Source organism: Solea senegalensis, linkage group LG14 (assembly GCF_019176455.1).
Source record: "Solea senegalensis isolate Sse05_10M linkage group LG14, IFAPA_SoseM_1, whole genome shotgun sequence".
In the NCBI taxonomy this organism is placed as follows: domain Eukaryota; kingdom Metazoa; phylum Chordata; class Actinopteri; order Pleuronectiformes; family Soleidae; genus Solea; species Solea senegalensis.
In genome coordinates, this window is record NC_058034.1 from 13,425,457 (window position 1) to 13,452,238 (window position 26,782).

The following is a 26,782-nucleotide window of genomic DNA, read 5'->3' on the forward strand; positions in this document are numbered from 1 at the left end:
GCGCTATGTGCATGAATGTGTGAGTGAATGAGAAACAACTGAAGTGTAAAGCAGATGTGTCATCAAGATTAGAGTGCTATATGAATATAGACTATTTACACTTGAACATACACTAATACTTTTTTTGTTTAAATAAAACTTAACAATAGAAGCATGTTGAGGATTTTAATCCACAAGATTCAATACTTTATCTGCATGAACTTTTTCTGTTTTGGTTTGTTGAACAACAAACCAGCTGAGATATGACAGCTGTTACTTTTACTCTTCAAACCCTGAAGTCACTGACACAGGAACTGGTCTGCAGTTTACTTAGTGTCACTTACTGATGATGATGTTGTGCATTAACATCGTCAGTATTCTTCTTATCTATTCTGTAACTATCAACAGTAGACTCCTTTTCCTCTTGTGACTGTGTGAGATGCATTTCTCAAGAAGTCAACAGGCATTCCTGTCGAGATTATTTTATTCTTCTACTCCCCCAAGTATTGAACTCAGTGACATCATCCATCACATTAGCTGTAATTATGAGTGAAAGCTCTTCCAGTGACCCGATGTGCATGGGAACATTCTGTCCCCATAAATCTTGTCATTTTTGCTCAGGTCTGATGAACCAATTTCAGTCCAAATTACTTACCGACCGAGAATCCATTTTTCACAAACACTCGAATGTTGGCGAGTTTAAACTTCCTGCAGGAATGGCTTTAGAGACATGTCAGCAAATTGTCTGTTTTTCTTTCCTATCATCTGTTAAAGCTGAAAGTCTGGTTTGACATTTTAGTGAGAGATTGATAGAACAGGAAAACCACACTGATGCTACATTAGAGATAAAAGCAAACACTTTTAACCAAGTCAGTAAACTAACTTTATCAGCTTTGTTTGTTTCATTTTTAAGGCTTTTACCAGTTCTAGGAGTAGTGACAACTTTCTGGTATATAAAGTTCTGGTATTCACATCTCTCTCTCTCCTTCTCCTGTCTCTCTTTAGTTGAAGTTACCTGAAAAGGCAGCAGCGGCAGCTCATACCTTTTTCCTGGCTAATCCAGAACATGTGGAGATGGGTCAGAACCTGGAGCAGTACAAAAACCAGCAAGATGTGGATGAAAACTATTTTGTAGACCAAGAAGCCCGGCCTCACCAGGTAAGCCCAGAAATCTGAATTGGCCAGTTTTAACACAGATAAACTGCTCTTTGTCAGGCCTCTTATAAAGCTAATGCTACATACAGTAAATGACATGTTGCCACCGTTTTCAGCCTGTGCCAAAAGGTCTGTTTAGTAATTTTAGGTTTTTCCTCCTTCATTTTTTTCCAAAAGGGGAAAAGTACAGATGCTTTCATTATATGAAGGCCTCTTTGTATAAATGGACCTTGCAGTTTAATGACTGGAAACTCGGTTAGTTCATTTAGATCTGTTGTGTTTCAGCCCTGAGTGAGAGTTTTGCATTGTTTTGTCTGCTTCTCGCTTGTCTATAGCTCTTGTTTTTCTCTTTGCCTTAAAGTGAAACTATTCCTCTTAGTATGATCCTCTACAAGACAAGAGAAACCTTGAATAGATCATCTGCAACTGTATCTGTGTTCTAGCTGTTCTGTATTTTGTTTCTGCATGCAGCTGGTGTACAAATTGTCTCTGAAGACATTAATATATACATATGATTCCTTTCCTCTCTGTCAACTGTTTTCTGGCCTCTGTAGATTCTTAAAAACATGTTACATGTGCAATAAAGGATTTGTAAAAAACCTCTGTGTCTGCAGATTAACTTATGGTATTTTCCATCTCTCTTCCATCCACAGCGCTCCTTTGCAGAAGCAGTGAGGTTGTATGACACGGGCGACTATTTGGGTGCCATCACTCTGTTTGAGGAGGCTCTGGTGGAGTACTATAAAGCTGATGTGGACTGTCGGGCTCTCTGTCAAGGACCACAGAAATTTGAGGACCAAGATCACCTCCGCTATCGTTACAGCCTCCATGAAGTCATATCAGGTAAGATCAAGACCTGACAAGAAGGCAGTCAATTATTGTGCAGAATTAGATTTATTGTTTTAGCAATGCTATAACAACAATAGAGGATTATTTCTATTTTACTTAACTGGAACACATCCAGAAAATATGTATGCAGTTTTTTTGTTGTTTAGAAAACAGAAAACACTTGAACAATAACACAGCTCTGTTAATACTGGAGTGGAACCTTAATTAATGTTACTGGTAAATCCTGTGTTAGATATATAGATTTAAAGATTGTTGTAAATGTTGCCTAATGCCTAAAAATAAATAACATCAATCTCATTGTTTGAAGGTATATCACTACTGAGGTCTTCCCTCAGATAAACTTTGTCATTGGTTAACTTGTTGGGATAATCAGGTGTTTATTATTTAAGGCATTTACACTCTCTTTGTATGTAACGAAGAAGGAGTAAATACCCCAAACAACATGTCAGAGTTGAGTTTCTGTTTGTATGAGAGCTGGTATTCATTTTAAAACCTGTGGAAATACAGTAATGAAATGTAAGCTGGAAAGAATTTGCTCACCTCCTGCATGTTGTGCAACTTCAGAAGTTAAACCAAAATGTTAAAGTCACAACATGTTACCAAACACAGCGCCCTCACAGTGTTTCCACAAATCCTGTCCTGTCAGATGAGTTTTAGAAGACTCTTGGATAAACACATTGATTAGTTGCTATTAACTTAGCGTGACTGTTCCAATAACACATCTGGCTGTACTGAGCTTAGACAGCCTGCGGGGGTTCATGCTCACGAGGTGATCAGATCTGCCCAGCAGTGGCTTGGTGTTGGATGTAAGTTGTAGGTTTTTAGATTAAGTGAGGATGTTCATGAAACAAATGACACAAATAACTGGATGAAAATCACTGCAGGTTCTTGGAAGTAACAAATAACCACCCTATTGCCCATGAACACCTTTTATACAGTAGATTTAATTGAAAACAAATAAACATAATGAGATATATTATGACATTGTTCATGTTTGATTCTGGCCTCAGCTCTTTCTTACATATTATTCCCCCTCTCTTTAACTTTGTTTTTTTTTCACTTTTTTTTCTTTTAAAAAAGGCCAGAAATGCCGAAAAGACTTCATAAACAAATATTGACCGTTAATCACAGTCAATCTTCAAATTATTTGTACATCGCTTGGCTCTCACCCTGTTGAAATACAGTGATTTATGAGAAAATGTCAGTGCTGACTTGAATTTCCTGGTAATTAGGAGGTGTAAATAAATGACGCACTCTAAAACTTCACACGCATTCATTCTTCATTCATCTCAGCAAAGGCACGTTTTTTGGCAGAGGTTTGCTGCTGCAACACCAGAAAACTGGGTGGGGGTTGATTACATGTTATGATTGGCCAGTGAGTCCAGTCCTAGCACACACTCATGTGCACCCGAAAGTGACAGACACGTGGTGGGCCAGTGGGATTTGCCCTGGAGCTCCGGTCCAAATATGAGCTGTGATTTAACCTATGTGAGGCTGTACGTCAACAATCAAACTGCCCAGAATATATCACTTGCATATGCAGCTTGGAACTTAAATACATTTCACACTGCTTCTTAAAAATCAAAAAACAAAAAACTGAAATAATACCAAGTGAGATTGGCCAAGCCCCAGTTGGCGCAGATGTATGGAATGATATTCTCTGTTGTTAAAAACTCTGAGCTGCACTTGGATTTGGTAGATATGCTCTATTAACATTTGACAGTCCAGGAAAACATCCAGATACAAGAGCCCGGAGAGCAATCGAAATCTGAAGATTGTAAAATACTGTATTTTCTCCAGTGTCTTCTCTCTCTAACCTCATTTAACCTTTTTTTTCTTTACGGCAATAGTCTAACCGCAGTGATTTTACTCAATATCTTTTCTTTTACAAATGTTTACTAAGGAAAGTAGTGAGTTTTGATTTACTACAAATAGCTTACACTCAGATTTTAATGATGGTATAATTCTCTTGTTTGCTTTCCTTTCTTGCACCTGAATCAGTCTCTGCTTTCAGTTACAGGACATTTTCAAACATCCATTTGACAAATTTAGAATGTACTACAGTACAGTGTAGAGTATATATATATATTTATATATATTTTACAATCTTCAGATTTCAATTGCTCTCCTGGCTCTTGTATCTGGATGTTTTCCTGGACTGTCAAACGATATATATATATATATATACATATATATATACATATGTTGTATAATGTGTTATGTATCATTCAGACAAGTTACAACGCCATTTTACACATGCAGTCGAAAATAAACAATTTTGCGATAAAGTTCACTCTTCAACAACAACAGTCTGGTCTGAAAAAACACAAAGTCTTTGTGGGTAGTAATTAAGATTATAGACGTACATGAATAAACATGTGCCTAACTGCCTCCTCTTTCTACCTGATCCTCTTACTTTCTACACAGCCTTGTCATCCATCTACTTTCAATAAACTACATTTTCATGCATGTAGTAATACGTTTCTCAAATATCAAGCTCGAATCGCACGTCTCATGAAGTGTATTATTTTATTTTGTTTACAACATGACGTGAGTACTTTACAAGTCTGTTGAATGATAATTCAGGCGTTTTATAGATGTGGTTGTACAAGGTCAGTAAGCACTGACAGCACTGTGCTATAGCTTATGAATTAAATATCTTATCATATTATTCAGCAAGTTGAGCTCACAGGAGCTGCTGGCCTTATGCTAAGTTTGTGACACTTGGATAAATCCAAACACATTTAAACACATTCAAGCTTCTGTATCACAGGCTGGTTCACCATCAGTATGACAAAAAAGCACACAAAAAAAAACAATAAAACCTGACCTATCCCTTTAAACTGTCTCTATGCATGATTGATGTGGAGATGCATGTAGCCACAGCGAAACACTTGCAGACCAGATGATAATTAAGCGATTACACTTACACAGTAACTTTGGTCAGGATTCTTTTTGAAGTCACCCCTTCTTTTTCTCTCTCTGGAACCCGAGGCGCGCTGTGTGCAGTAGCTGCAGCTTAATTTTGTCTCTTCAAAGCATGGCCCAGTTGCTATAACATTTAAAAGACAGCTAATTACTTTTTACCAGGCATTGGTTTCCCTACTGTCAGTGTCAGAAGATTATTTTCTATAGCAACAACACAGTGGAGACTGTGATGATTGTGTGTATTTGTGTTGACATGTGCATGTAACATATTCTGCTTTGTAGCTTGGATGAAATTATATGATTTCATATAAAAAATATGTTGGTGTCCAGGCTCCACTGACCCAGACACATTTTCACACCGCATCATGATTATATCCTCTGAGGCTACAGAGGAAACTGAAACCGGCCACAGCTTTATTGTCTGACAGTGAGGAAAGTCCTGCAGCTGCTCAAGAGTGACCTCACTGTAAATACATGCTCATAACACACAGGCATGCTAGCCCTCATCCACGCTGCTGCCTGTTCCTCATGGGGCTCGACATAAGGAAATGATATGTGGCACCCTGTGAATGTTGTCTTCCCTGAAGGATCAACAAACACCAGGATTTATCACCACATGATGGAGCAACAAAGACGTGAGCGCTCTGCACTGCTACGGGGAGAGCAGCGTTTGCCTGATAGATTTCACAACAACAAGGAATCATGTGACTTCAGGCTGACTTCACTTGATTAAGAAATCATAACCAAAAAAAAGCATAACTGGAAAACGGGGAGCAAGAGATATTCACTAGTATTTTATGCATCTTCTTCATTTTTTAACTGCTGGGATTTAGATTTAGATTTAGAACATAAGGATTTAGATCCTTATGTTCAGTGGCAATCTGTATTACACACAGAATATTTTATCAGCTAATTAGTGTATCAGCTTTGATCAAGAGCTGCTTGTCGTGTTGGGTTTCTGACTAGCCTGCGATTTTCCAGATAAACAGATGATTAACGGTTTCTGCCGCAGTCAAACAAAATGACTGCATTCATCATGATAATGATGCTGTGATCATCAGCTGTTGTTTCCATTAAACTAGAGGAAATGCTAACAAATAATTATTATTCCCTGGTGTTTTTGGGGAGTGGAAGTTCATTTAATTGTGAGCTCACATAATGATCTCACTAGAATTAATGGCTGTGGACATGAGAAACTAGTATGCTCAGCAGTTGGCTGTTATTTGTTACATCTGGATATAAATTAAATGACAGATCCTCTGCAACCCAGTGCCACTGATGTGTGGGGAAGAAGCATTTTTACTGAATTTCCTATGGGATTTACAGTTATTTTAATTATGTGCGCTTTATTGTTAATATGAAAACAAAGGAGCCAAACGGCAAATGTAAAGAGCAAAGTTGATCAACTTACACCTGACTTTCAACTGTTTTCTTGCAGATCATTTCACTCAGGTGCTGCACTGCGAACATGAATGTGTCAGAGACCTCGCCACTCGACCAGGGCGCCTCTCAACCATGGAGAACTACTTGCCCCTGCATTATGATTACCTTCAGTTTGCCTACTTCCAGTGTAAGTAAACAGCCTTTAATGTGTTTTGTTGATAGTAGGGGTTCCCGGTGAGGTCCTGCTGTAGCCCATCTGCTTCAAGGTTTGACATGTTGTATGTTCAGAGATGATCTTCTATTTACCTTTGTTATACTGAGTTGACTTACTGTTGTCTTTCTATCATCTTAAACCAGTCTGGCCATTCTCCTGTGACTTATGGTATCAACAAAGTATTTTTGTTTATCTGACTACTAATTATCTGTTGTACAAAGACGGAAATAAAAGTACACACACAGGTTTGTGCAGCTATTCTTCGTAGGACACTGCACTGACTTCCATTCATTTGTACAGCTTTATCTTTAACTGTACCTATAACCAGTTAATGCCTAACCTTAACCTAACCACAATTAAAATTAAACCAGTCCATCAGAAATGAGGTGTGCCTCATTAGGTTCAGGTTTTGGTCTCCATAAGGAACTACTGCTCCTGACAAGGTTAGAGTCTATCCTAGAAAAGGTCCTACAGAGGTAACAATAACAAGAACACACACACACACACATGCACTCATATGCATGCTCAAGAAATCCTTGTTGACCACAAAGAGTTGCAGTCAATCACCAGTGAGCCACATCGTGTAAAACGTGTAGAAGTTGAGGTTTGTTGCACACCATGTGTTACTGACATTATTTGATATTATCTGTGAGTGACATTTATATGGGTGTGTAAAATCTGAGGTTCATGCTCTCAGGTGTGTGTGTGTGTGTGTGTGTGTGTGTGTGTGTTTGTGTGTGTGTGTGTGTGTGTGTGTGCGTATGCGTGCATACGTGCGTGCTTGTGTGTATATAAAACATTTTCTATTGTTTAATAGATTAATGAAAAGCTCTTTAAGGCAAAAGTGTTGGCATGAGAACAAAGTCTTGTAGTGAAAAACTATGTAGTTACGAGATCACCAGATTATACTTAATGACCCATAAGCATGTGACGTGGACCAGCAGATCTGTGTGAACAGGATTTCATAGCAGCTGTGTGTGTCTGTCTTTTTGTCTGTAGAAGCCTGAAAAGGTCTGCATACTATTATTAAAGATTAATCTTTAAACTAAATATTATACTCACAAATAACGTCATCAAAAAGACAACTTTCCAAACTCAAATGTGTAAACCTACTTAAATAAGTACTAATTAACTTATTATTAAATAATAAACGGCCAATGCCAATAATTAATTATTATTTATCGGTCTACCTCTACAGCAGACCTTTGAGATTAGTGATTAGTTAGTGATCACATGTGAATTGTGGTTAGAGTCATGTTATCGTTAGGTATTAACTAGTTAAGGTTAATTTTTGGGTTACACTGTCCAAATGTCAATGCTTTGCACACACCTGTGTGTACATGCTTGTCCTTATATTAGTACACATTTAAGAATGAGAGAATTGACCTTATTTTCTGTCCCTTTGTCCACAGTGGATATGCTGGAGGAGGCACTGGAGTGTGCTCTGACCTACCTTTTGTTCCACGAGGCAGAGGAGTTCATGATGGACAACGTTGATTACTACAGAGAGATGCTGGGATATAACGGCAAACCACGAGAGGTGAGGATCTGCTCTGGGAACACTCTGGGTGTCTCTGCATAATGAACGGTTCTATTGATTGTAGCAGTGTAGCAAACAATAAACTTTTACCTCGGAGGCAATTAATGTTACCTACCGTGTCACATTGTTCTGTGTGGGAAGAGAATGTAGAATAAAGGAAGTGAAGATAAAAAGCAGAGACATAGAGAAGGAAAGTGGATTTTGAGGGAGAATGTGAAGACAGCAGGCAGCAGTGTCGTTTGCTGTATTTCTTGGGTGAACTTGCTTCTCTACGTTTGGCACGAGTTGCCTCATAAAGTTTGCTTTTTACTCAAATATGTTCTCCATCCAGCTGGACGTTTTAGGCAAGTTTTGCTACTTGGTGTGTTTATGACATTTATTTCTTCTTCCAAGCATGCTCATTATTTTTATGCAGTCGGGTGTTCATAACTTTGAGGTCCAGTGTGTAAATTGTAGGAGAAATTTCTTTTTTGTAGAAATTGAATGCAGTTCACAATTTTGCTGCCTCTTGGCCAGGACTCCCTTGGAAAAGAGGTTTTTAATCTCAATGGGACTTTCCTGGTAAAATAAAGGTAAAATAAAAATAAAATAAAATCATTAGGGGTCACCACAGCAAATCATATGCCTCCATCTTGTCTTATCCCTTGTGACCCTTCTCTGTGGTCTCCTTCTTCCTGTCTGGCAGCTCCCTCTTCAACGTCCTTTGTCCAATATAATCCCAATCCCTCCTCTGCATGTCACTAAACCATCTCAACCTTGACACTCTTACTTCATTTCCAAGCCGTTCAATTTGAGCTGTCCCTCGAGTATGCTCATTTCTAATTCTGACCTTCCTGGTCACTACCAACAATAATCTCAGCATCTTCATATTTGATATCTCCAGCTCCAACTCCTGTCTTTTAGACAGTGCCACGGTCTCTAAGACATACATGATAGCAGAACTTACCCACCATCGTGTTTCACTTTTGCTGCTATCCTTCTGTCACACATCACCCCTGACACTTGTCTCCACACACTCCACCAAACCTACACTCTCTTCTTCACCTCTCTTATGCACTGTCCGTTTCTTTGGACGGTTGATCCCTGGTATTTAAACTCATCTTCTCTGGCTACCTCTACTCTCTGCATCTTCACTGTACCATCTGTCTCATCCATCCATCACTCCAAATGCACACCTCACCCCTGTCTCACTGTCCTCATACATGTCCTGCACTGCATCTTTTGAGATGTTGACGCTAACTGAAGACTACATAGGTTCTCCATCATACTTGGAGGGGACAGGTGAGGTGAAGGATATTCAGCTGCAACATATAACTTCAACAATGAATGTTGCTAAATTTTACACACTGTACTTTTAAGTCAGTGTACTTGCCTGGATGTCGGACGAATTTAGATGTGTGAAGTCATCAGCCACTTTTGACACTGACTAGTCATTTTTTTAAAATTCGGATCTATTGAATCCTTGAATGCAAGCCTTGGTAACATTTTTTCCTAGAAATCCTGGTACTGATTAGAGTGAATGAGGCTCCCACATCCCACCAGGGCTGTGGCAATGTGTGGGCGTGTGTGTGGTTGACACTGCATGTGTGTTTGAGTGAGTTGAAGAGAAGCTGACATGCAGTTTTTTTAGTTTTTTCTTACTCATAGCTTACATTTTTCTTGCCCTCAAGTCTTTCCAGTGCCGTCAGTTGACAGTGCTACAGTGCAGCTGCTGGCCCACAGACCGTTTCCTCCGCCTCCAGCCTTAGGGAGCTCATTTAAACAGTCATAGATCTCTGTGCCAGGCCCACTCTGCTCCCCTGCCAAATAATCCGGTCTTTCAGGAAAACGGGGGGCAAAGGAAAACTCATGTCACGGTGCCCGCTGAAGGGGATGTTTGTGTTCAGAGTGATGCAAGAAAAGACTTTGCTTTTTTTTTTCTTTGATTTTTTTTTTACTATTACAACAAAATGCAATTGGCTGCTCAAGTTCCATCCAGGCGTCGAACACCAACCCCTTTCTCACATAACAGACAAATTACAAATGACAGGGTGTATGTAGAGTCATAACACATTTACAGTAAGATTTACAAACACTGAACTCACACATCGTCTGCACTTCAGACAGGTTACGAAATGAAAATAAATACACACAGCACAGACTGTGTACATCTGTATGTCACATGGATGTAGGAGGAAAACTGGGATGGGTGAATATAAACCTTTGTTCTGAAAAAGGAGACTATTGTCTTGTTTTCAATTATTTAACTAAGTTGATATTCAGGTCATCTTAATGTTACTGTAAATGCCAAATCATTAAAAAAAAAGATGTTTATATGTTCGCTCAGCACAATTCCTTTCTTACAATAACACTCTTACACTTATTCAGATACATCAGCCAATATGGGCTTTGTTAATGGATATACTGGCACAAGTGTGTTTGTCCATTTTCAGAAAACAATGCTGAATACCAAAATTAGCTTTAGTTAAGAATATTTGGTTAAATATTCATAGTGAATGTTTAAACATAGGCACATCACTTTTGGTATGTGTAGAGCCATGAGTTACAATATTGGTATTGGTCCAAAACCATCACGTTTTTGTGATATTGGTATCGGAGACGAAAAAGTGGTATTGTGCCATCCCCATTAGTTATCATAAAGAATGCCATTGAATTTGTTGCAATGGTCTGACATCCGTATAGAATAATTTGAGGCATTTGTCTAAACTTAAAGCTAGGGTGGGAGATCCTGGAAAAACAGTTTGAGCAGGCTACATTTTGAATTCAAAAGGCCAAGCCCCTTTCTTCAGACTTACCTCAGAAGCCACACCTCCAGAGACAGCGTGATGCCGAAAAACACTGGGTCTATCTGTTCCACAGACATTTTTCTTTTTTGTGACAGTGCATTGTTACAATATAAGTCTGAAGAGAATTTTAAGCAATACAGTAAATAATGCTCCAGAAAATGATTTCACACCCTACTTTTAACATGGCACTGCTAAATTCACGAATGAGTTGGGTTTTTTTTCACACCTACTTTGTTTATCAGGAGTGTGTGTTTGTGTGTTAACAGAAAGCAGCTTGGTACCTGCGGAGGCATAAACAGGAGCTGGAGCTGCTTCTCATTGGCAGCGAAACAATGGGAGTGGAATTTACTGAAGGGGTGAGTGTGCAGAATACAACTTTATCCCAATGTTACTGTTTATCATCAACATGCCAATAAATGTTTGACTGTGAATGTCCTTCCAATCCACACTACGTTTTTCCCCCTCCCGGGAAAAAATAAATGGTTGTGTAATATAATGAGCAGTTATTGTTAAGTCAGTACTCAAGTCCACATGTCGCTAATGCAGAGCAGACTCTCTGCTGGGTGTGTAAACAGCCTCAGTGTGCCTCTGCTGCTGGCTGACGCTCAGCAGGGTAACAGGTGTTTGGCAGTGATGTCAACTCATTAAACAGCGACACCTACTGGTGTGTTTCATATCATACTTGTTAAATGTTGCTGGTCGAATTGCATCAGCTGGTCAGGTGTATTCTTGTCCGTATTCAAAAATTGCAAAATTACAGATTTTTTCATTTTATCTTTGTTGTAGAATTACTGGAGCAGCACAGGTGGAAGAAACAACACAAACAGGTAAAAAAAAAAAATAATAATTCCACAACGTTCCATTGTCTGTTCTTCTGTATCGGCAAAATAACATGCACATTTCAAAATAGCAAAGAAGCTTCATTTCAACACTGCAGTAAATTATACAACTACAGCTTTCGCTCTACTGTGCCGTCTTCTGGATTCTTTGGATTTATGTGTTTCACATTCCCTGCTCTCATGGTTTCACATTTTCAGCCACAACAAACAGCCACTGTTGGTGGAAAAAATCCAAAAATTTACAACACAATAAATACCTGTTCAGCACAGAACAGGAGACAGATTTAGACCAGTGGGAGAACACAGCACAGAAGTATCAGCAGATAAAGAGCCACACCTTTCCCTTAGGGGTTAGGAGGGAACAGAAATACAGAATATTAAATATTGAACTTGAATTCATCTGCTGGCCAGATTCACAACTTTTATTTCCAGAGGACTACAACAATAGATTTCTTTGTTTACATAGTAAAAAGTACAAATTAATGCCTGATTCCAAGGTTATGAAAACCAAATTGTTTTTAATTTAAAGCAAATTTAAAAAGTTACACATTGACTTTGTATGTGAGGAATGTTTTTGAAAACATTTTCACATATTTGGTTCACTGTCTCGAAGTGATACATGTGCATTTTGAAGTTAAACATTTACATTTTCGTTGCTGTTTTCTGTTCTCTGCTCTCTCAGGATTCCCTCCAGCACAGACGGCTGGATGGAATATGTTCCCATCTCAGACAAGAGGGACGTCAGTGTTGTTGTTCCACACAAAGTCAGCGAAGGTAAATCTCCACTGAGCTAAGTGGGAGTTAAACTGCAAAGGTTAAGACATTAGTGTTCATGTAAATCCTCTCTGACCACTGTGATCGAGATAACATGCTGCACTGTTCTGTTCTGTTCTGTGTGTAGGCGGCTCCTTGTTGTATGACCGTGTGCAGCTGGTGCAGAACTCTGCAGCCTTAAACGGGACCCAGCGGGTGCTGCTGGATCAAGTCATATCTGAGGACGAGTGCACAGAGCTCAGACATTTGGCACACGTAAGAGTATTACTCAATATTGATAAAATCAACGAGGGCTTAAATTCGCTGGAACTGTCACGAACAACAATAAATATTATGGTGCAAGTTTCCTCTGGTTGTAATAGATTTAAAAAAACACTGGGCTTATGAAGAATGATTGTCTTGACTATTTTCCGACAGAAAGGTTCAGCAGGTGAGTCCGTACTCGATGCTTAACTCATGGCAGTATTCTTGTGTCCCAGGTTGTTACCATGGGTGGAGACGGTTACAGGGGGAGGATGTCTCCACATACACCCAATGAAAAATTTGAAGGAGCCACTGTACTCAAAACCCTGCAGGTACACAAAATTGCCGGAATAGTGACACTTCTGCTAGAGCATCAGATAACAATGAGAGTGCTTTTTTTGTTTTCTCTCCCCCACAGTATGGCTACGAGGGCAGAGTCCCCATGAGGAGCGCTCAACTCTTCTATCAAGTCAGTGAGCGAGCGAGGCGCATCGTCGAGTCCTACTTCCTTCTGAACTCCACCCTGCACTTCTCCTACACACACCTTGTGTGCAGAACAGCCATCACAGGTCACACTCACACACACACATTCATGTGGTGCTTTTCCGTCATACAGTTCTGTTAGGGATGGTACCTGCTCTGGTGAGGTTCTAAGCGAGCTGAGCCGACACTAAAATGTGACACCAACAGACTGCAAGAGTCATGAGCGTGACGTCCGATACAGGAATCAAACTCGCCGAGAATACGTGGCTGCTGCCCACAAAATCAAGTTCCCGCGTTTGTTGGCTGATGAGAGGATCCAGAGAGGGCTGGACGGGTTAGGGTTTGTGTCGGTGTGTGTGTTTGTTGACTGTGTCACTTATAAAACGATGTCACAGCAGTTTCACGCAGCTGTGCTATGATGACGACCCTGCCCACGTTGAAGTAATGGAAAAATTATGTGCCTGATACCAAACCAAGTCAAGTCGAGTAGTGCTAGAACTGTATAATGGAAAACCACTCACCAGACCAGCTGAGGAGCTTAGGTTTTATTTGTTTGCTTGTTTTTACTTAAATAAAAACAGTTGGGGTCAGTCAGGGATACAGAGATGTTCTACACTGACAGAGTAGATCCAATACTTGTTCTTGCTTAATTAATATTATTTGCTGTATTAACATCAATAAAATGAAAGGTATTTATGCTTAAATGTAATAATCTGTAATAATGTTGTTTTGTTTGTTTTTTCACAGGCCAACAAGACCACAGGAATGACCTAAGTCATCCCATTCATGCTGACAACTGTCTGCTGGACCCTGATGCCAATGTGTGTTGGAAGGAGCCACCAGCATACACCTACAGAGACTACAGGTACTGGACCAGGATAATATTATCAGTAAAAACATAATCCCACTGTTGTGTTGCCATGGTAAACATGTTAAATGGTCACTTTCTTTTATTTTCAGTGCACTCTTATATCTAAATGGAAACTTCGAAGGAGGGGAGTTCATATTCACAGAAATGGATGCCAAAACAGTCACAGTAAGCTGTTCCTCCTCAGACATACCACTGTGACAGTGAAAACCTGAATCTGTCTTACTAATATGAATTTAAATGAATCACTTTTGTCCTCTCCAGGCATCGGTGAAGCCCAAGTGTGGAAGAATGGTAGGTTTCTCATCCGGAGGTGAAAACCCACATGGCGTGAAAGCCATCACCAGTGGGCAGAGGTGTGCCGTGGCTATGTGGTTCACCCTGGATCCACTCTACAGAGAACTGGTAATTACCTGCTGTAATTATAATCGTCATCCGAATTTTGATTTCACTTTGATGTGATTTATTTTGCACAATAAAATACACAGAAATGATAAAGACGAAAGAAAAAGATAAAAAGATATAGTGAACTGGACTTACAGTACTTAAAGTCTCCATTTAAATATAAAATCTCACTAAACCACATAGGAGACAATGTGAAAGATTACATAACAGTCAAAAAAATAATACAGTACAACAAAGATAATACAGTACAATAAAATACATTTTAAAAAAGAGCAGTTATGAGATGTTTTTTTGTGGGTCAAATACAGAATACAAATACCTGTAAAAGTACAGTTAACATTTCTATTACTTGTTCTAACCCTCTTGAAAGTGTCCTTTATTAGATGACACTTTTTCACTTCATTATATACAGTATAACTTCTTCATCTAACTGCATCTCAATGTTAAGGCAGTGGCGAGCCTTATGTGATGAAATCCTTTCTTTTTTATAAACCTGACCCGATTTTTCCTGCATAAATAAAAGGCCACTGTGTTCCCAAATCAAATTCTCATGGGAGACTTTAAATAGTTTTTCCGTATCACATGGTCTTGTGCTCCGTCTTAGATACTTTCAATCATACTTCTGTTGTTTTGTTTGTCCTCACTAGGAAAGACTACAGGCAGACGAGGTGATCCAGGCACTGGACACACAGTCTGTGTGGGGTCAGGGCCTCAACATCAACCCTAAAGATGAACTGTAGAAGCAGAAAAAGTGCCCTCAAAAAACATTCTAAACTGTATATTTTAACTATTTATTGTTTGACCTTTGCATCAGGACATTTTTATCTTTATACAAGTTGAAGTGTGAGATCAGTATTTTATTGTTTGTGTTGTGTCCCTCGTATGTTGTTTGTTTTTTATTCACTGTTTCTCTACATACCAGTACTTGAGTTTACTGAATTTTGTCATTCTTGTCAGTGACGGACTTCAGTTAAGAAAACACCACATTCACCTTGTTTTTGCTTTGTTCCTTTTTTCAAAATGCTCTGAACAAACAAAAATGAATTACTCTAGTTCCGCTGGTGAGTAGTTCAAAAATCATATTAGATTCCATCCCTGTTAATGGTATTGTTACATAATGCTATTATTTCTTTCTGCGCCAGTAATTATTATTTTTTAAGTACTCAGTGCACTGTTTTTTTGTTTTTTATTTGGGTATCTGAAGCTCAAATAGTACTCATTCAAAAAAAATATATATATTTTTGAGATGTTTTATTTTTGCTGAATATTTAATGATCATGCACTCTGTCCTTTTGTGTGTCACACCTGAAACTGTCTTCTGCACTACTTTTGTCCACCTTTTCCTCTCGTGATCAATCACTCCCTCCTCCTCCTCCTCTTCTCAGAGCACACAGAGCAGAATACAGGTTTACATGTTCACTGACATGAGGGTGTGGCGTGTGCATGCGTGTGTGTGTGTGTGCGTGCGTGTGTGCGTGCATGTGTGCATAGGTTACTTTTATTTATTTGTTTTCACCAACACAAGGCTGCTGTTCTAACTGTCTACATTTAATATGAGAAACTTTTTTTCATAAAAGATGTAAATCGTTCCTGTTTCAAGGAATACATTATCTGAAAGGTCTTTAGTGTCTTTATATTTTATATTTGTGTCAATGAGTCAGATGATCGGTGGAGTCGTGCACTGTAAATCCAGTGGAAAGAAACGCAAAGAGTAACTATTAATTATTATTTTTTTCTAGCTAGAAACCAGACACTTAATCCTGTTGTTTTGTAAGCTAGACAACGTATTATTCCCTGATATTTTTGAAAACTCTGGCACTAAAAAATGTATGTGTCCATGCCCATAAATTAAAAAATGATCTACCCCCCCATCTATATTCAATTGTGAATATTTGTTTTTCTTACACACATTTTATTTTTTCAGCAATTTATTCTGTGAATTATCTCTTCATAATGTAACTGCTCACATATTTACTGTCTTCTATATATTTTACTTCTGTATAGACTTTTAAAGTAAATTCTTACAAAAAAGTAATATATCCTCACTGAGTCACTGCATGTACTCAAATACTCTGATGATGGACAGTAGCCTAAAAACTCTGTTTGTGAAGAGATCTGTTGAAAGTAAAGTGCATTTACAGACAAATAGTAATTTATTCAATGTCCTATATGTTACCTTAAGGATTTATTGACTTATTTTCAGTATGTTCATGCTGAGTAGAAGTCACTTTGGTAAACTTATTGACAGAAATGTGCTTTTAACACAGCAGGGAAATAGCAAGTATACAACAAAACCAAGTGAACACAGAATAAACATGTGTCTCTTGTTCCTCACACTGAGTCTGTGGTTAAATGAATATAAGAACAGATTTGTCGCACTGACACAGAATCAAATTCACTGTCGGGTGGTTCTGTGTGAATTCAGCAGGCCTGTTTTGAGCCTCTGATTCAGAAGTGGTGGGCCTGCAGCTCACCGAATCTGAACGGCTTGTTTTCAGTGACGGTGCACTGCAGGTCCCGCATGCGTCGCGCTCGACGCTCCTCCAGCACCAGCCTGCGGGAGTGCTCTCGAGCTGCCTGCTGCTCTGCTCGCTTCTCCACCCGCTTCCGTTTCACCCAACTGAGGATGTGAAAGAGGGAGAATGTTGGGTGAGAAAGATTGGAATTTAACAAATGTAATGTTGGCGTTTTGAGGTGAATGTCTGGGTACATGCATGTAAAATCCCCGTTTTAATTTTACTGTTGAGTATTTATTAGAGATGGGAGAAATTAAAGTCCCACATAGTAAGTCACAAGCTAGGGTTAGGGTCAAGACTCATTCTTGCTAGAATCAAGCAAGTCAAGTCGAGTCCCTGTTTTAAATCAAGTAAGTTATAAGTCAAGTCGTATGAATATAGACAATGGAGATTATTTACCAGATGTTCCACATTTAAATATGTTTAAAAGAAAAGACAGTCATCTTGAAGTGCTAGAGTTTTATCAGCAACAGAAACACTTATTACTCATACAATGTAAGGACTGATTCATGGACACATATATATAATGAACATCAATAAAATGAAAATAAAACTACAGAGCCTAAAATGTAAAAAATACTGAATACTTAACTCATGTGACTGCATTTCAAATATTAGGCTAAAAAACATTGAGATTTAAATGTGTCGAATTAAGTCGGTATCGCTCGGTTGCCAGGTTTGTACACAAGGCCCAATGTTTTTCGTGTTTTTAAAAAACAACAAATTGTAACCTTTGAAATTGTAATGTCTCAATATTTGGGAAAATGTAAATATTCCATAATTCAAGTAATTTCAAGTCCTTTTACTCAAGTCTAAGTCTAAAGTCACGAGTGTCAAGTCGAGTCTTTTCTAACGTTAGTCAAGCAAGGCTCAAGTCCTCAAATTTGCGACTTAAGTCAGACTCAAGTCAAGTCATGTGATTCAAGCTTACCCTAACCCCCACCTCTGGTATTTATACTAAATAAAACAAAACCTATAACCTAACTATACTATCGAGTTTCATAAAGGACGACTTCTCTTCTGGTTTTTCACTTCAAAAACAAGCTGTGGCTCAGCAGCCAAATGACCGCTTGTGCCGCCGGCCTGTGCCCAGTGTTTCATTTCAGTCATACTTTCATGTCTGGAAATGTCTGATTCAGCTTTAGACTATAACAGATATCTTTTCAGTGACTCAGTCTGTGTGGTATTACGTCTGGTGAAGTTTTTATTTTTCTGTCTGGACTAATTTTGCCCACTCAGAACAGTGTAAAGAGAGTCCGGACCTGATCTAGACTGAAATTTCAACTTAAAGCCAGGAGCAAATTCAGTTTACTCATCGAAATTGTGTGAGGTGAGGGTGAACAGATGAATAGTTATTTAAAAGGTAGTGTTTAAGAATAGTTAAAGGGATACTTCATTGTTGTTTAAAGGCGACATCGAATGCTTGTATCACACATATATGTTAGTTATGGAGGTCTACTTACATATATTAACTTGTTTTCATGATTAAAAACCTACTAGTCGCTGCAAACGAGCCGATCAAAATATCTCCTCACTGACGCTCTCGTCAGCCGCGCTGTTTCAGACCAAAACCACACCCCCAGAATGTGGACTGTGTTGTGATTGGCCAGCCAACGAGAGCTTTCCCACTGTCCTGTGATTGGCCAGGTACTTGGAAGTGACGTAATAGATAGGCCAGCTCTCAGATACACAGCTCCCCCTCTGGCAGGGTGGATGCTCTGCATCTCAGCAGCTACAACGAGAGTAGTTCTTCTTCTTCTGCGGTTGAATGTACGCAACCAGATGTGCCCGGACTAGTGCCGCACCAGGAGGCGCTACGGTGGTGAGAGGAGTGGTGAGGATTTCTGATGACGACATCAAATTAAGGAAGTGCCGATCCGCTTCGCAGAGCCCAGGAAAACAATACAACACTATTTTCTCAGCAGTGGCTGAACTGTTGTTCTGAAACTTTAGGGTTTCATAAACGAGGTAATGACGCAGATACACACACAAACGCAGCGTTAATTGGAGCTTCCGGTCTATGTCGCCTTTAAAATGTAAAAACTCACAGTTTGAATGCACGTTCACTCTCTTGGCGGCTGTGTAAGAGGAAACCACTGTCCTCCTCCAGCTTCTTCAGCTCCAGCAGCTGCTGCTCTTTCTGCCGCTGCTCCTGCTTCCTCTGAAGCCACAGCCTGAAAGCCTCCTCTGAGTCACTGTGTGCACAGTCTCTCTGGAGAAATGGAAATGAATGCAGTCATGAGTCTAAAATGAAAACGTTATGACCTAATGTGACACTAACACCTCAATCTATCTGTGAATGAAGTTTGAGTTTCTGCAGAGTTTTGTGCATTTGCTATGGAACAGAAACAATTGCATCATGTGTATTAGAGTACATTTTAAAATAATAGCCTACCTTTTAAAATTATTTCACAAAGAATTACTCATATTCCTTTTCATTTGAATATTTTTAATCGGAAATTCATCTCTATAGATTTAAGAAGTAAATCTATAGTCATCCATACTGTTTCTCCCACTGAGGAGAAACAGTCTGAAGTCCTAATTTTTAGATTTCTCTAATTGCACTGACTGATTATTTAGAAGATCAGAAGGCCCCCTTGTGGCCATACCTTAGAACTGATCCTCTCCATCTCCTGAGCTCGGAGGATCCTTCTCTCCTCTTGAAGCTGCTCTCTTTTCCTCATCAGCCAGGCTCTGAATGCCAGCTCGTTGTCCTGCCTCCTCTGCTCCTCTTCCTCACGTTTCCTCTCCTCTGCCTGACGCGGTAAAGGGGGATAACAACAGTAATGTACATCAAGTGGAAATTGAATATGATATACAGTATAAGCAATTTCAGTTTTAGAGTGTTACCTCTACCTACCTCTCTGGCCAACTTCTCCTTCCTCTCCTGGATCCTGAGCAGCAGCTCCTTCTGCTGAGGAGAGAGGGTGTAGGTGGCCTGGTAAGGCGTCCCAGTGGCCGAGTGCACCCGTCGCTGGCTGCCTCTTCTCTGGCTGCCTCTCTGGCTGTGATTGGCTGAGCTGGGTCGGTTCCTGGGCTGTGCTGGAGGTCTGGGAGTTCGGAGGTGGTCAACACTCTTGATGGTGGAAGAGCCAGCAGAAGAGCGGGTGGAGGAGGAGGAATTGGGTATCTTAACAAGGCTCAGTGGGGAGAAGTGTGAGTGGTCACTGTGGTTGTTTGTAATGGCAGGGAGAAGTCCTTGACTCTCTAACTCTTTCAAGCTGACCAGGTCAAACTTCCCATCTTTTTCTACAAGGACTCGGCCCTCCTTCATCTCCTGCCCACCGTCACTGCTCTGTCCAGTTCGATCGTCTCCCTCCTGAGGAGAAAGTCTCAGCTCAGACAGCTTCCCTGACACAGTCTCTGCCTCCGAGTCCATCAGCCTGTCTTTGTTCTCCTTTCCTCCCTCTGCCTCAACACTATTTACATCCTTCTCAAACTGCAGTGGAGGCACCACCAGGTCCACCAGTGTCTCTTTGAAATGCAGCCTCCTCCGTCTGGTTATATCTGGAGTTTCTTGGTCCTGCAGCTCACGGTTCGCCTGCTGGATCTTCTCCAGGATGTACTTTTTCTCCTCATCCGTCTGGTCATCAGTGCTTGGAGAGCTGTCTCTATCAGAGTCGTACTCCAGCGGCTCCATGGGTGGGGGCCACCTCTCTTCTTCCTCTTCCAACTCCTCCATTTTCTTACCTTTCTTCTCGTCTTTGTAGTGCTTCTCCTTTTGTTTGATTACTTGCAGTTTCTCATCCTCCTCCTCCAGTGCTTTGTCAATGTCCACTTCAGTGTCATTGTACTCAGGGCTCTGTAGTGGTGGAAGAGACACTGGATGTAAATGAATGAGGAGCATCAATACTTAACAGGTAATAGGTGTGCTGCTGCGATAACAGACATGTATAAGTGTGTTCATTAATATTGCATCAAAGTGGCACAGTGAAAGTATGTCACCGACTGTATGACAACAGAGGAGGTTTCACAGGCAAATAGTGAGGTGTTTCAGATCAGGTAATTTAACGCCATGTACTCGCTGTCACACTTTCACAGAGCAGGGTCAGGGTCCAGTTCAGCATCTGGTCTGCAGTCAGTATATCCAACAAAACCACGACATAGGTTGATTTTTACCTGGCCCCCGTTCTGGCCTTCTTCATCAATCAACCAGTCCAGATCCTTCTCAAAGTCATCCTCATACTCCTCCTGGGACTTTGTGCAAACCACCTCACTCATGTCCTTCAGAGAGAGAGATTCACTGTGTGATTATACTGCCAAACACTATAACATCAACTTTGACTGGCTCCAAAAGAATGGCACAGGATTATTACCTACAGTATATCAAGTAAGTTTATCTGTCTGTTTGTTAGTTTGATGGTTAGCAGCAAACTCAAAAAATAAACAACAGATTTATACTGCTATACTGTGATGGTGTGTAACAGAAACAAAACATTTGACTTAATGAAGAAAATTAAAATGAATTAGCCTAAACAACCTGACACCGTTAATGGTATAGCCCATATAATATATGGGTTACTCTGAAATGTACAGTATTTTTATTTATTTGACAGAAATAAGCACAGGTTTGGAAGTAAACTATATTATTCTTGTTAATCACTGCAGTGTTTTGTGAGACTATCTGCTTTTATTTAGGTTCTGTTTACTGTCACTTTTATATCTGTGTTTCTGTGGTAGCTGAGAGCAGTTTACTCTGGCAACACAGGCATGCAAGTGTCACACAAAAATACTACAATCTGGTTTATTTAAAACCGAGGTAGAGTAAAGAGACTACAGAACGATTTAAAATAATCAACCGTTTGGTTTACATGAGAATTAGTAGCCGTAAATATTATTTTAGTACGGAATTGAAACTCACCAGCAGTTGTCTCCTGTGTAGCGGTTGCGTTGAGTCAAAGCGGTAAAAGAAGACATGAAGACACGTTTATCTGGTCACTGTTTCTTCATATGACTGTTTCTCACAGTCCACACAGTATGCGGAGCAACACCTGAGCACATAATCTGCTTCTGGTCCCTCTGCAGCACTAAAAGGTTTAAGGAACCCGTCGTCATAGAGACAGACAACACGCTTTACTACATTGCGCATGCGCAGATAGGCAACATGCGCCAAACACCATTCGACACCATTAACAAATGTCTATCTATCTATCATTTCAGGATATCATAATTACACGACCTGTGTACGCTGTTTATTGTATATGATATTAAATTAGGTTATTATCTTATTTGTCCTATATTTAACTGTCACTTTGTTTCTGTTCCACTCTCTATTCTTGTTTATATTCAATTGCATTTTGCTGCTACCTAATGTTAATTTGAATTGCATAAATAAGAGCACATTTTATATTATATTATCTTGTTTTAATTTATTATTCACTAGCCACAAGCATCAACAAACCCTCATAAAATCATCAGAAGTTAAGTCGATGACGTGGTTAAAAGATTAACTAATAAAATATGAAGATGAAAACGGCATGTCATGCTGAATAACGCTACGAGATATAACCATGAGCACTTGGACGCAACACGTAACTTTGGACGCAATGTATTCTGGGCGTTGAAGTCTGCTGCTTTTTACTGTTCGTAGAGCGCTGAACGCAAGCACAGCAAAAAACACACTCCCCGTGATGCCTCAATCACATCTGCGATTCGACACGCCCCTTTAGTTGAGACGCGAGCGACCACACGTTCACACAACTTCTAATGTTTATAGTCGTTTGTTAGCATGCGACGCTTCCACCCGCTAGTCGAACACGTCGAGTAAACCGTTTGTCCTTCAGATGGCCACCATCGTTTTCTGTACAGTCAACAGAACGGCTCAGAGTTCGGCGCGACGATGTTTAAATGCACATTTTCAGCGTGTAAGTGGCGTAAGAGAGTGTCCCTCCACTCACAGACCGCCACTGACTTCGTTTCCGGGAGCGAGATGGTTTTCTAGGTTTACCGGGGTGAGGTTTGTGTCCCATGGGACCGCCGGGAGATCCACAGCCGGACGAATCCGGCGAGTTGCTCTGGCGCTGAGCGGAGCCGCAGTCGTGACTGCAGCAGCGGCCACAGCAGTGCTGGTAGCCAACAGCAACCACTTCCAGCGGGCAGAGATGGCGACTAGAGTCTCCCAATCATCCGCGGAGCCGGAGGAGGAAGAGGGGGACATCCTGGAGAGATGCCGGGGGTTCATGTCTCCTGTGATTTTGAGTGATTTTGGACGATATACTATACTATGACTTTTTTGAGTGATTTTGGACGTCATACTATACTATTACTTTTTTGACCGATTTTGGATGACACACTATACTATGACTTTTTTGATTGATATTGGTCGACATATTATCCTATGACTTTTTTGACCAATTTTGGACGACATATTATACTATGACTTTTTTAACAGATTTTGCACGACATACTACTGTATACTATAGATTTTTTGTCACATTTTGGACGACATACTTAAGTAAGACTTTTTTGTCACAATTTGGACAACATACTAAAGTATGACTTTTTTTCACGTTTTTGATGACATATTAACCTATGACTTTTGGTCACATTTTGGATGACATACTAAAGTATGACTTTTTTTCACATTTCGGACGACATACTAAAAAGTATGACTTTTTTTCACATTTCGGACGACATACTAAAGTATGACTGTTTTTTCACATTTTGAATGACATACTTAAGTATGACTTTTTTTTCACATTTTCGTCGACATACAAACCTATAACTTTTTTCTCACATTTCGTACGACATACTTACCTATGACTTTTTTGTCACATTTTGTACGACATACTAACCTGTGAATTTTTGAATTTGAATGATTTTGAACCTTTGGTTGTATTTAACCCTTTAACACCTTCGCCTTAATATGTCAGTCTGGACTTTTTTGCTCATTTTAACCATAAAAGGGCCAGAAAATGTCCTGTGAGTAAGTGTTTTTGCCCATTTTTCACCACATCAGATTTTGCATGTTAAATTTGAAATGTGAACAGTATAAAAACATTTTTAAAATTTTTCAGTTTTTATCAATGTCCAAACACAGGCCAAATAATGGAAACTATGTACAGGCATTTTGCCAACGCTCTCCTCTCTGGTGACAAAGACACTGATTAGCCAGCTTCCGGCAACAGCACGATTGGGAGCTTCAGAAACCATTGGATTTTTTTCCACTAGCACAAACCGTTGTGAAATTGCGGTAATGCAAAGTGCGCTTGTGCAAGTGTGTCATCTGCGATACGCACACAACGGCGTGTCTGTCTGCAAATGAGTGTGGCTGTTGATATTTACATTCATGACACAGCTGTATCTTCATGAAGCTGGTTTTCTTGCGATGATGAAGATCATTTGTGCCTGACAGAAGCAAAAAAAAACAAAAAAACATTAGGGGCAAGTACACCTCCTGCTGCACACGCTTCACTGGTTTCCTGTGATGTGATAAAAAACATCAAAAAGGCTGAGGGGCATGGCAGACAGTGGGGTGATGTGCACAGGCAAAGCTCCTATAGCTTTCACTGCTCTTCGCACACAAGTACTGTCCTCCAACCAAACGTAACTATGGGTTGCATGCACTAATTACGACACAAGTCTGTAAAATATGCGCCGCTAGTGGTCCTATAAATAACAGCAATCTGGTACCTTGGATGTGTCATCATCAAGTAGCTTTGATGTGGTTTCCACTGGCAGTTCGCTTAGCGGTGAAATCATGTGTGTGTGTGTGTGTGTGATTGACACAGGTTCAACTGCCATATTAGTCATTAGTCATTAGTTAATTCAGTTGACTTCCAAAGCAATATTTTGGAATTCCCTTTAATTTGCCACCATGTCCCAACCTTTGACTTTAGGTGAATATTTCATGCTAATGAAAGTGACATTTTGAAGCAGTCTGAGAAATACAAGACACTTCCACCTTTAGACCCTCACAATGAGTTTAATGGAGATTTTGTCCGATTTTTGTCTCTTTCAGAAACACTTGTTATATCTCTTGAAATTCCCTTGAAATCCTTATAGCAATGAATAAATGAAATGCTCACATGACTGAAAGGTCTGCCGTCCGTAAAAAAAGCTGCTGGGCCATAAAAAGCTCATTCAATCGTTTTATTTGTCCCAGATGAAAAGCTCTCTGTGATACAAGATAGGAGACATATATTATGGCTTGAACTAGTAAACATTGTTGATACTTATTATGATAATTTTTGCTGCTCTCGTCCCTGTGAATGCTCCGCAACCTGTAAGATTTACTTCTCTTTTGTGGCTTTATATGAAGGTCTGTAGGCGAGGTCTTGAATGGCTTTTTAGTTGTATACTATAAATCTTTTAGTTCTCCGGTTTGTGCTATCTGAAAAATCCCAATGCTTGATTATTACGGTAATTTCACATAGTTTCCTTTTTTTAAATGTGTTTTACACTGTTCACATTTCAAATTTAACATGTACAACTACAGTGTTCTTCCTAGATTAAACATTTTGTTTTTCTTCATTTTAAATTGTTAAAAAGCACTTGCAGGATAAGCACTTGCAAAAGTACTTGCAGGATAAAATCTTAACATTTTATCGTTAAAATTAGCAAAAAAGTCCAGACGGTCATTCGGCATTCTTAAGTTTTAAAGAGTTAAAAACAATTTGGAAATCATATTTTTATAAAACCTTCTTTTAAAATGTATACCCATTTCTTATCCAGTTATAATTAATGTAACACATAAGACCAAAATTAAACCTTTATTTTTGTGCCCCTGCTGCTAAACCACTCTTCCTTATTACACTACAGGGTGACACAATCTTTGCTCAAGGACAAACATAATGACATATTCAGTTCAAAATGCAAACTGATATCTTTTACACCTTCTGGTCTGAACTACAGAACCTGAAAAGTTCAATTCTCTCACCGTTACCATGCCGCTGCGTATATTTGAGATAATGTGGCTGCAGTTACTGCCTGAGCGGATGTCTTCCTCAAGACTCTCCAGCTATAGGTGATTATTGCCAGACTTTATTGCTTTTCACACAGACCACATTCCCGCCACACTCATATACACACAAACGGAGACGCAACCTTCATGCACATATTACATGGACACAGAAATATGCATTCCTGCACACAGAAGCCCACATGATTCACCTTGAACATGAAGATACTGCTTCTCCTAAAGGACTTTGGGAAGAATGGAAGGAAATTGAATTGATTTAGAAGTGGTGATTAGGGTAATACGTCTTTGTTATGGCACAGAGAAAACAAGTGGTGGCTTTTTTCTTTTTAATCTCAAAGTCAACTTTATTTTTATCTGCCCTTTGCTTTGAGGGTCAAGAGTGATTAAGTCTGCTAAAAAATTGGTTTGGTTCCTGTGAGAAATGCTAACATGCAGTTCGCTTGTGCCATTTGAGTCATGAACGATCCACATTTGACTCTGAAAACAACACAAAACGCTAACTGCCACACCACATCATGTACACAATTCAATGTTGTTGTGTATTTAGTTGTGGATTTATTCCTTTAAGTGCTGAGTATTTTCCATGTGAAACGCTCCTGTAGCTGCAAATACAAGCAAAGACCGAGAGGCCCTGTTGTAAAATGAAAGATGCTTTTTTTTTTTGCAGAGGACTGAGATGTGACACACTTATACATACGCCGAGAAGAGGTGGGGAAACTGCCAGCTGTGATGAATTGCTTTCAATCAGGCTACAGAATTGGTTCACACACCTCTTAGAGGGGAGTTTAGTCAGATAATTGCTGCTCTGAAGAAACGCTCTTGCATTACTTCTGGGGACATTCATTACTGTTTGTTGGAGTTCATCAGTAGTAAGCATAAAAAAGGTTTAACCCCGTGAAA

The 26,782-nt window shown here is 39.7% G+C and overlaps 2 protein-coding genes across 3 annotated transcripts in view; one reads left to right on the forward strand and one right to left on the reverse strand.

Annotated features, from left to right (window-relative positions):
• The window catches only part of p3h2 (prolyl 3-hydroxylase 2), a 50,526-nt gene extending 34,203 nt beyond the window's left edge, over positions 1–16,323 (forward strand). The window contains exons 2-15 of the mRNA XM_044044384.1: positions 985–1,137; positions 1,788–1,977; positions 6,350–6,481; positions 7,921–8,048; positions 11,101–11,190; positions 11,621–11,661; positions 12,356–12,447; positions 12,575–12,702; positions 12,927–13,022; positions 13,109–13,259; positions 13,921–14,038; positions 14,134–14,209; positions 14,306–14,446; positions 15,094–16,323. Of these exons, the coding sequence (XP_043900319.1) occupies positions 985–1,137; positions 1,788–1,977; positions 6,350–6,481; positions 7,921–8,048; positions 11,101–11,190; positions 11,621–11,661; positions 12,356–12,447; positions 12,575–12,702; positions 12,927–13,022; positions 13,109–13,259; positions 13,921–14,038; positions 14,134–14,209; positions 14,306–14,446; positions 15,094–15,186 (1,629 nt within the window). The 3' untranslated portion in view covers positions 15,187–16,323. The remainder of the gene's footprint in view (positions 1–984; positions 1,138–1,787; positions 1,978–6,349; positions 6,482–7,920; positions 8,049–11,100; positions 11,191–11,620; positions 11,662–12,355; positions 12,448–12,574; positions 12,703–12,926; positions 13,023–13,108; positions 13,260–13,920; positions 14,039–14,133; positions 14,210–14,305; positions 14,447–15,093) is intronic.
• Positions 16,324–16,580: 257 nt separating this feature from the next.
• On the reverse strand, positions 16,581–23,144 carry ccdc181 (coiled-coil domain containing 181). 2 transcript variants are annotated; one of them, XM_044044386.1, is made up of 6 exons: positions 21,824–23,144; positions 21,097–21,186; positions 19,823–20,767; positions 19,572–19,718; positions 19,011–19,174; positions 16,581–17,066 (listed from the first exon to the last, which is right to left on the reverse strand). In XM_044044386.1, exons 2-6 carry the CDS (start codon positions 21,181–21,183, stop codon positions 16,895–16,897), a joined length of 1,515 nt encoding a protein of 504 aa, XP_043900321.1. In that variant the 5' UTR covers positions 21,184–21,186; positions 21,824–23,144; the 3' UTR covers positions 16,581–16,894. The 2 variants fall into 2 exon arrangements, with proteins under 2 accessions (XP_043900321.1, XP_043900320.1); XM_044044385.1 differs by having other exon boundaries at positions 19,823–20,764; positions 21,082–21,186.
• Positions 23,145–26,782: the final 3,638 nt, after the last annotated feature.